General features: G+C 36.9%; 1 protein-coding gene across 3 annotated transcripts in view; it reads right to left on the bottom strand.

Moving 5' to 3' along the window:
* The window catches only part of FRS2 (fibroblast growth factor receptor substrate 2), a 56530-nt gene that overhangs the window by 2496 nt on the left and 42783 nt on the right, over positions 1–11251 (bottom strand). For all 3 annotated transcript variants that reach the window (XM_075495499.1, XM_075495506.1, XM_075495509.1), the window contains 4 exons: positions 8848–8939; positions 6787–6973; positions 3394–3552; positions 2342–2505 (listed from right to left, as the gene is read on the bottom strand). In XM_075495499.1, coding sequence (XP_075351614.1) covers positions 2342–2505; positions 3394–3552; positions 6787–6973; positions 8848–8939 — 602 coding nt within the window. The remainder of the gene's footprint in view (positions 1–2341; positions 2506–3393; positions 3553–6786; positions 6974–8847; positions 8940–11251) is intronic.

Genomic DNA, 11251 nt, shown 5'->3' with positions numbered 1-11251 from the left:
AATACTTAAAAACAAAATCTCATGATAGCAGCTGTTTAAGAGCAAAGGTCATCTCTCTCACATTTTGCTGAACTGTGCTCAGTTTTGGGGTTTTTCCCCCTGAAATTTTGTTGTTGATTTTGTTAATGTTACTCTAAATAAAATTAGAGGCACTCAAGGCAGACAAAAGAACGCCATTTACATCCTACATTAATAATTATTTTGATTTGATGTTTCATCCCAGTTGTGCTCTAGTTACAGCTTTTCAAGTTCTATTCCAGCTCTGCTCTGGTCGGGGTGACCTTGGGCTGCTCCAGCTTAGCTCATTAGTTCACTCGGACAAATCAGTGAAGCACAGGTCTACTTTTTTTGCCCCTCACCATGACAGTGACCAACAGTTCAATAGTTGCTTTGGCTCAATTTATCTTTCATTTCCACACTGCAAAGGAAATTTACCGTCCATTAAAAAAAAACAAAAAACAAAAAACACACCAAACTAAAAAACCCCAGGATCTCGCCTTATGGACTACTTAAGCAATGAAAAGAGAGGTTGGCTCTACTGGCAGAACAGTCCATTCTTTCCTTAAAGAACCAACAGCCTCCTAATATCAGAAACTGAAACCGACAAACATACACTTCTATAAGAACTGTGGCACTCGCAATTAAAAAGGAGCAGGAGTTAGACCAGATGCCACTAAGAAAGGCAGGAATACACCACTAGCTTATGCCTCCAAGTCCCCACTGTGGATCAACATGAAGCTGAAAGGTAAAGACTGAAGTAATGGATTCTTTCTCTAAATTTTAATTCTGTGTCTGGATACCCAAACAACAAAAGCCGTATTTTACAGCAGCAGTCATCTAGCCTTCCCAAATTCTCTGTCAAGCTCTGCAAGCTGAAATGTTATTTACAGCTCACTTGACTCCTACATTCATTCTTTAAACTCATTTACTCTTCAATATCTCCAACAACACCACCTGGATTCTTCTGTGGGGGCTCCTAACAAATCCTTTCCCACAAGACAGTTCACTGCACTTTGCTCTGGTTACCTTCTCTCATTTCCAACACTGTTTCTTGTCAAGAACAAGAGTCTTCCTAAACCACATTACATTTTATTAAACTCAACTAACATTTTCATCAGCAACCTGAATGATGAGATAGAACACACCCTCAGAAAGTTTTCAGTCTATCCCAGATTGGTAGGGTTTCCACTGGCAGGGATCTCAGCAGCCTGTAGAAGTGACCTCACAGAAACCTCATGAAGTTCAGCAACAGCAAACGCAAAGTCCAGTGCCTGGCATGGAACACCACCAACAGTACAGGCTAGGCACCAACTGACTTGAAAACAGCTTGGCAGAAAAGCACCAGGAGTCCAGGTGGATGGGGAATTGAATGTGAGTCAGCAGTGTGCCCTTGCAGCAATGAAAACCAAATGTGCATTGGTTTGTGTTAGCAAAAGCATAGCCAGTAGGTTAAGGAAAGATTACTACCATCACTTCAGCACTTGTGAGACTGAATCAGGAGTAACTGGCTCCCCAGTACAAGACAGACACCATTAGAGTGGAGCAAATCCAGTGGAGGGCCATGATTAGAGGGGCTGGAGCATGTGACATACAAGGAGAAGCTGCGAGCACCATTCTTGTTCAGTCTTAAGAAAAGGCCAGGAAAAAAACTAATAGCTGTTTTCAACTACCTAATAGATAAAGAAAAGACAGAGCCAAACCCTTTTTTGGAGACATTCAGCAAAAGGCTAAGGGGTAACAGACACCAGCTGTAACAGGAAAAAATCTGATTACATATTAGGGAAAAATGCTTTCACAACAAAGGTAGTCAAACACTGGAACACATGGCTCAGAGACACTGTGGAATCCCCTTGTTTGGAATATCCAAAGCATGACAGGACAAGGCTCTGTGCAGCTTCCTCTAACTTTAAAATTTGACCTAGAGGACTCTAGAGGTCCCATCTAACCTGAATTACTCCATGATTTCTATTCGTCAAATAGAAGACTTACATGTAAAGAAGCTTTTTGATCTCTCATTATAAAATACAATTTATGCATTTAAAAACAATTACTGAATTTTTTGAAAAGAGTATATGCAAATACATACTTTCTATATCTTTATTTTTATATAAATATGAAGAGCAACTTAAAATAGTTACTCTTCCTCAGCCAGCTATCCTACAAAGTATCATTTTAAAGAGACAAAGAAAACACTTCTCTGAGGTAGTTAACATACAGTAGAAATACATTACACCTGATACTGAAACACACAAATGAAGGCCTACAGTATAAACATTAAAACAATCTGAACTCATGTAGAACCTAAATTATAGGGGGGGGGGAGGGGGGGGGGAATACCCACTGGCTCCTCTGCTACAAGTAAAGGATGTGTTGATTCTTCACCGACAGAGGGGAGGCGTGCACTTCCGACAGAAGGGTGCCTGCTGGAAGGATGTGATGAAGCATCTCCGAAAGATGGATATCTGGGATAGCCGTTAGGTAAACTTTGTGCATGGAACCCAGGAGCTGAGTCAATTAGAAAACAAGCAAAACCATATTAAAATAGAACATTTTACTGTATATGAGTAAGATGCTTTATATCGTCATTTTTGATTTTCAAATGAGAAATTAAAATGTGTAAACTAGTATTAAATATTCAGAAGACTCAATTTTGCTGGGGGGAAGGAAAGGGAAAGCAAATTGCAGAGTATAGCATCCCAGTATTTACTGGGAAACATGTCTGAAGCAACCACTGAAATCTAGGTGTATTACACACCACAGTCCTCCCAGTAAATTCCCTATCCAACTTCTCTTTCTACCATTAACAACACGTCTCCCTAACAAACAGGGACTTATTTACTTAAGCTTCCATTTCTCTGAAATAATCAATAGCCTGGAATTCCTAGTTTCAAATATCAAGCCATCTGCCTGGGATTACTTAAAATCCTCTGGTATTTTTGGAAGGACTTCACTCTACCCATCCATCTACTCGCAGCAAAAGAAAGATTCCAAACCCACTACAGATGTGATATTACCATTACTTTCTTCCTAATAAAAACATTGCCCAACATTAACGTTTCTCAGAAATGCTAGAAGTAAAATATGGTGATATATTATAAAGGAATTCAATAGGTGTATACTGAAGCAGTGTTCTTATGCAACAACTAAGTTCCCAAAACTTATTTCTTAAAGCTGAAGAACTTGACTATGGCAGTTTTGCCCCCAAGACTTAGGATTCTCAAAAGACAATCCTCAGCAAGAACCTCAAGAGAATGCATTACTGGTAATTAGCCTCTTAGCTGAAAATAGCATTTAATTTGCATTAAATCTTTAAGTAATGCAAAAGAAAACTAATTTAAAGCTAAGTACCACATTACATTCACGTATGTCATCTGTCAGTATAACCATACTCACTGGTAGGCGTTCGAGGGGTTCTTGGAGCTTCCAACTCAGTTTGATGATTATTCCTTTCTACTACTGGTTCTTCTACCACATTTATGCTATTATTCTGCATTATCTCTTGCAACATATTAAACAGCTCTTCTGCACGGGCACATTTAAAGGCAAAGATTCCTATAAATACACAAGAAAAAAATCAAAATCCTTTAATGTAAGAAGCACGCCTTACAATGTATATAACTTTAAAACAATAGAACTGGAATCCACATAATGAATACCTGTTAAAGAAGCAAAAATGTTAAGAAATTTTTATTGCACCAAAACACACAAAATTACTATAAGAACCTTTAAAGTGTTTATCTATTAGAAGTGTCTATCTATTAGAAGAATAAGTTTCCCATGCACCATAAGTTAAATTAGAACAGAAAACTGATTCCATTAAAAACAAAACTAAGTTTTGAGTGCTAGATGAGGGGTTAAAAAAAAAAAAAAAAGCAGCAGCACAAAACAGGGCAAGATTTTTTTCTTGTTTTTAAGCTGATAAAAAGGATACCTGTTAAAGAAATAAATAAAAACACTAAATGATACTATTGTGGTGCTACAAGGTCGTATTTTTTAAACCTGATTTCTATTAAATTACCATAAAAATAAGATACCTGCACAACAGGAAAGAAGGATTTAAACACTAGGTAAAAGTTTAGTTTCTTTAAGAAGATTAAAATGAAAAGCTAGTAAGACAAACTGTGTGAAATGGACAGTAACAAACCAATTGCTTTAAGCTAAAGGATAGACACAGAACACAAAGTTAGCAGCAATACCATGTATTTTGCGTGTGTATTGTGCCACTTTGCCTTTAAACAGCAGGGAGCGCCCCAACTTACCCTCAACCAGCAAAGTCGCAGCTTTGGATTATTCTTCCATTGAAAGCATGAAGTTAAAGTTGACATGCTTGTTAAACGTGGGTGCAGGTGCTCAGTTTTTAAAGTGAGTATTACAATCTTAAAACACTCTTTACTAAAAACTACCTACCTATATAGCTAGTTCTGTAAGTGCAATTATGTTAATATGCTGGCAATTACTATCATCATAGATTTATTTAAGGACACAGAACTGTGACAGATCAGAACTACCAGAAATGCTCCACGTGGCAGAAGTTCACAAAAACCCAGCTGGGAATATACCAAATGGGCTAAGAGGAATGACACTCAACAATTAATATTCAGCTGGTGCAGTGAATAAGCTTCATGCTTGCAACACAGCAGCTGTAGAGCTTCTTTATTACATTTCCCCAACCCATGATCCAGCTCAAGTACAACAGCCCATGTTTAATTTTTTGTGTATTTCTGAAAATTCACACTGGATACTTAAATCTTAATGGACAAAAAATAAAATTAAAAAAAAAAGTAGGTTCACAAGCTTTAAAAACCTCCCAGTGTGTTTCTGAGAAATTCAGCTGCCTTTACCCCGTGATTAAAAAAAGTGCTTCCAAATTGCCAATTCCTTAAAATATGAGGTGAAGCAAATTGGCACTGAAACTGCAAGTAAAAACAACTTGATGAAACCTTGATTTTTATTAAATGCATTCACATTAAATACAATGTGATCTGTCACTTACACAATATGGTGACACACCAGCTCCTCCAAGTTTTCTATCCAGAATTATCTATTAGCTGTGCTCCCAAAACATGTCTTCAAGGTTTTTAATACCTAGCACAAGCTCAATGTTTTGCCATCAGTGCATTCTGACAATTTAACAATAGATATAATTTGAGATTAAATGGAAAACACAGACAAGAATATTGACTAATGCAATCAGTAAAAGTTGCTGGGCAGTATTCAGGGTATCCTCAAATGAAAAACTTCTTGGTCATCTCACCAAGTGAAGATGAAGTTTTGCAACTGTGCCCACAAAACCCAGTGTAGGTCTCAGGAACAATGCTCCATTGCAAAAAGGCAGCAGAGAGAACATTTTCTGCCAGATTTCTTTTTTCTCAATATTCACAATATTCCAATATTACGTAAGGAAGGCAAGAAACAAAAGAGGGAGGAAAGGGTTGCTGCTTACACAGCCTGCTTAATCTTCTCTATTTAAAACAGAAAGAAATTAGGAGGGAAGCAGAGAAGTCAATTAGACTCGGTGGAAAATTTTGCAGACTTGGTAACAGGCCGTGGAAAAGAACCTTCAAAATCGTATTTTCAATTGAATTTTATTAGTATCTATTTTGCAGGTTTAATTTACTGCTTCTTCTAAACCTGCAAAATCAATTTAACTGATTTTCTTCAAAACAAATTTTATTACTTTCTTCTTAGAAGTCTGAAAATTCAGTTTAGTATGGAGTATGCTGTAACATTTGAAAACATCTCCATTTCTCATGGGGAGATGAACTGAGAATGCCTTCTAAACTCTTATCAAAAAAACCCCGTCTGCCATTACCTCTGCTTGGACAACGAAGACTGACCAGCTTTGTTTATGATCAAGTTCTTTCATCTTCCTGATTTTTTACAGTGAAATTAAAACACCTAAATTTGCAATTGCTAAATATCATTATTGATAAAAACACTAGTAAATGCTAAAAATCTGTAAGAAAATAAAAATGCAACTTAAATTTCACAATGTATGAATACATAAGAATTCCAGCTAACACAGCTACATCACACTAGAAAGATGCAAAACGAGGCTGACACCTCAACCAAAACAGCTATTCCCTCAGGGACTGCTGCAGTGAAGAGAGAGAAAAAAGCCTAAATCTCACTGGGAGCCAACCTTGGCCAAGGCAGGCATGACCTGGGAACTGGAAAGGTAACCATCTTTTTCCAAGTAAAGCCACACAGAAAATAACTGAGCATAGCTGGAGTTTACACCCTTCATACAAAAATGTGTCAAAATTTGAGAATGATGTCATTGATATAAATGAAAGTGGTATTTGTTTTAGAAAGAGGATAAAACACAAGTGTTACTGAAGACAATAATAGGATAGGGATATCCAGTTCATACCAGTACTCCAGTCTTTTAAAATCTAAAAATAGAGAATTCTTGGAATTCCAAGGAGATTCCTCCACAGTTCCAGGTTTCACTGCCCCTCCCTGAAAGTCAAGTCAACCTCTGAGGTAGGAGAATTTCCCTGTCAAAACCACCTCCTAAGCTGACCAGAAGTATCCACACATACAAGCATGAAGTGCTCCAGACCTACAATGCCAAAAACTATGTGCAACTCAAATCCTCATTTTACCATAAGACCATTCCTCATAAGGTAACTTACTTTTTTTCCAGAAACCACGTTCACATATAAAACTATAGCCTTTATAACTCTTGCCAAAAGACAGGCAAATATACTTTTTAAAACCCTTCTGTGTCTTCCAACATCAAATAAATTTCCAAAAAGCTTTATATACAAAAATTCCACATACCTTGTCCAGTTTGACACCTTCGGCCACTTTCAAAAGAGAAAAGATTTGAGTCATAGCCATAGCGACGGAGACAGAGGTAGTGCCATTTTACAGAGTCCCTTTTACGGGTGTACAAAATTAGTTCTGTATCTGTAAGCTCCATTATGCCAGAACCCAGTTCATTACCGTCATCATCCACATTAATAACCTATAAAAAGGAAGTTAAATAGCATTACGTAAGTACTCTTTTGAGCACCAGTACCTACTAATAATCTTAATGTTTCACTGATGTGCTCCATCTGCTCTGTCATATTAGTTACGAGCCTTGAGGGTGAAGTTTAAAAAAAACAAAAAAACAAAAAAACAAACAAAAAAAACCCCCAAAAAACCCCAAAAAACAATCACACCCCACCAAACCAGTTCCTTTGCTTCCCCAACCCAGAATTAAAATAATACATATTTAAAAGCAATATGAATGAGACTGCATAACATTATTGTAAAATCTGAGGAGAAATTTAAAATAGAAGATATTTGTAAGTTAAATAGTTTTTTTTTTTAAACTGGCTTTATGTACATATTCTAGTATTTCCACACGGATAAGGCATACCTCAGATAATGGAATCTTTCAGAGCCCCATTTCTAAAAAAAAAATATTTGCTTTGTCATATAACCCCACTTACAGTTGGGAAAAGGAATGAAAAAGGATAAGGGGCTCCAAGATAAAGCTTCCTTCACATACCTGTATAGCCTTGCACTGTGCTGAATCACGAGACTGTTTTAAATTTATTTTCTGCCTTTTTAAAGTCAACAAATAATTCAAATACCCTATGGTTATCTTGCGTGAAAACACGTGTATAAAGCTTAAAACTCTTATTCTTTCTGCTTTAAAACCAGTTTGAGGTCATCTGCATCCTTTACGGAATTCAGACAATGTATATTTTCCTCCTCATATATTTCATCTCACAATGCTGCTTTTAGTGGGATTCTTTCTTACTCAATAAAAACGCTACCAAAAAATCTTCCCTGTGGTATCAACTAATGCTACTCCTTAAAGAGACATTTTCAACTTGAAATCTAGTTGATTGAAAAGAATTAGTGATAGTTTCATCTGCCACTGAGGCTTATGCCAACTTTCTTCATTTTGTAAACTACATTCTTTCATCTTCACCCCCCTGCTGCTAAATCAGCAACCCACACAAACAATAGAGAAATTCTACAAGGAGAAAAATAGGAACTAGTTACACAAAGTGATGTCAAATGCATAAGAAGCAAGAAAACAGAAAAATATTTTATCCTTCAGCTTTTTGTACTGATAATATTAAACATTTCCAGAAATTCCCATGGCTTTAAAGCTCATTTCAGTGTTGCCCTTAGGCAATGCATGAATCATTTTTCACTATGGAAGCATTACATTCCTTTGCCAACTCACAGAGACAGTTTGGAGCACGGAAGCAAATCTGACTTGTGTGACTATGCAAAGGTATGTTTACTTAAAGTCACTGACTTCAGCAGCTTCATGTTAAGCAAATGAACAAGTGTTCACAAGCTTATAAATTCCAGGGATATAAGGGACAGAAGCACGTTTATAAATAAAATTTCTTCAAGTAAAGGACAAAAGTTCTCAAAATGCTATAATCAGTAGTGATCTTCAAGTAAAATCAGCAGTCCTAAAATTTTCCATTGCTGACCCCACATCCAGGTTCACAATCATACTTCTCCAATAGTTCTTCCCTTATGCTTATGACTCCCTTCCTAACTTCCATAACCTCCCAGAGGCAACAACGCTTACTTGGGCTCTACCAACTGAAATGGAGATGGATCAAAAGCACAGGGCTTGTTCTCCTTTCTGAAGATCAAAACTAATAAAAAAGCCTACCCTGTCTAGAAAATTCCTGTCACTGCTGGTAAGAGAGGATTTCTCAAAGGGGCAAGAGAAACCTGTAGCCACAGACACCTGCAACTCTGCAATGTTTTAGCCATTCAGTAATTCTCACCCTATTTTCATTTAAATTTTTTGTGTCACAGAACTACTCTGCAAGAAAGCAACAAGATAATTCACAGCATACCACGTCAGTTGCTTACCTTAAACTTGTTTCGATGGTTATCTGGGACAGTTTCTTTATCTGGACAGCTACAACAGCTACCCATGACTTCTTTAGAAGACCATGTGATCTCTAAAGGGGGGAAAAAAACCCAAAAACGATAATTTAGTTGAAATAAAAATAGCATATCATCAACAAAACAACCCAACACAAATTGCTCTTTGAAATTACAATTCTTCATGATTAATTTTGCAGTCATAAGTAATAAAAAAAAATCAACATATTACAAATATTTTAAATATTTAAGTTAGATTTGGCATTAAGGAGTGGCAACACTGAGCTGTTATGGTCCTACCAATAATTCAACTTGAAGTTACTACCAAACAGACCCATTTGATTTGTCACCTTAATTCCCATGGTAGCAGCTTGGAGGAAAACAAAAACCGACAACTTACTGGGTGCAATTCTCATCTCCTAAACCAGGGCCTTTACACAAGGCAACTAGCTGGATTCCAGTTCTGTCTAAATGAGCACTCCCTGGCTTAGATTGCTGAGCACAGCCCTAGTGACGCCCATACAAGCCCTGGGCTGTAGGAGGTTACCAAGCATGGGCAACACAAACAGCCCACATGGCAATCCTGAAAGGCTGCCCTGGCTTCAGCAGCTCCAGGGCTGGCTTGCAATAGAGGGTGGAGGTGTTCCAGGCCTGGAGGCAGCCCTGTGCTGGCAGCCGTGCAGTGAGGCTCTGTGCTTCCACTTCTAAATACTTCCCATATAGCAAGGTACATAAAACTATGTAACCGAAGTCAAAGGAAGGAAAAAACCCCACATTCAACACAAATATTTTAAAACTTGTTTTTTTAAGTTCTGTTTGGATTAAATTGTGTTACACAGTCTGCTTCATTTGCTATAAAACAGTAAAATATTCAACTAAACACAGAACAGCATGGCTAAATTAAGGAAACCAAAAATAAATATTTGATATTTTGGTATTTTCATTTAAAGATTTCTGTATGTATGGTAAAACTTTTATAAAACAGTATGATAAAATGTTCATAGAACCAAGTCTCACAACTTGCTTCTCCTCCCTCTGCCACCTTGCAGAGGGTGGTTAAGTCTCATATTTCTTAAATACAAGAAAGTTAGAAAAAAGAAAACTTAACGCATTTACACCATCTTTATATTGGATAAGAACTAAAATTTCCACTACACAAGTGAAAAGTGGGGCAAAATCCTGGAAAAAAGCTGGTAAGTCAACAAGAGATATGACATTAGGAATCAAGAAGAAGCAAGACAGAACTAGTTGATAACTTTTACTGACTAAAGGGGAAAAAAATCTGATGTCACCTTAAGAAAACTGGGACTTGCTTTCTAGACAGGCATTTGTATTAGCATGCAGCAGTAGTATCCAAGTACCACTTTAGTCTGCTGAGAAATAAGGTGCAAGGAATACAATGAAGAGCAGCTAACTATTCCCCGCCTTCTTGACCAGAAAAGCCACTCAAGAGAGATACTGCTACCCTAGAGAGTGTATAAATCTGTATAAATCTGCCACCAAACCCCTGCAGAGGTGAAATGGAGAAGGTAACAGAAAGGGTAACAACGGGGCTTGGATTAATCCAGTAAGAAAGAGGCATAGCACCAGACACATAGTCAAAATTCTCTAATGTAATTTCTGGCCATAACATGAAAACATGCATTGATTTGACAGAGCTTTTTTCCCCAACTCAACATGAAACTGGGGGGTTGGTTGTTTGCTTCTACTGTTGTGGAGGGAAGCTATGCTACACACAACTGTTTTTTTTCCACAGTGGAGAGAAGTCCTAAATTTTATTAATCAGTCCAATCACTCTCTCAATTACAGACTACTTTTAAGAGTCTTCACACATATATCCCACTGTTATTTTAACTATTCAATTTTCTTGCTTATGAATTCTGCCTGTTTTGTTTAGAAAGGGAGATACAGGGTTTTTCATTTTTTATTCTATATTATTTATTATAGTAATATATTTATATTATAGATTATTATATTTAGTATATATTTTATATTATATATTTCTATTTAATATAGAAAATATATAAAATAATATATATTATATAAAAATACACCTATTACTAATTTCCTACCCTGGCACCCCACAATGCCTCACTACAGCAATGTTCAGATGTCGGTCTTGTTAGCCTACTGATGCTACTCTATTTAGTCTGAGAATTCACTACTAAAAAGAGCAACAGGTGACAATAGCTGCAATGCAGATTAACAATGGATATACAAATTTGCAGCAAAGGTTTTCAAGCTCTGGTCCATACAGCAGTCATAGTTGCAGATGCTTCTAGCAGCCTTCAGGCACAAATGCTTGCATTTAATAAAGCCCAGTCTTAGACCTCCCCAATCTTTTGACAAAGTGGACACAGAACTACATAGCAGCATGCTGTTATAGTAT

The sequence above is a fragment of the Mycteria americana genome, chromosome 1 (assembly GCF_035582795.1).
Source record: "Mycteria americana isolate JAX WOST 10 ecotype Jacksonville Zoo and Gardens chromosome 1, USCA_MyAme_1.0, whole genome shotgun sequence".
In the NCBI taxonomy this organism is placed as follows: Eukaryota; Metazoa; Chordata; class Aves; order Ciconiiformes; family Ciconiidae; genus Mycteria; species Mycteria americana.
Note: the sequence above shows the minus strand (reverse complement) of the source record. Positions and strands in the feature narration are given on the sequence as shown.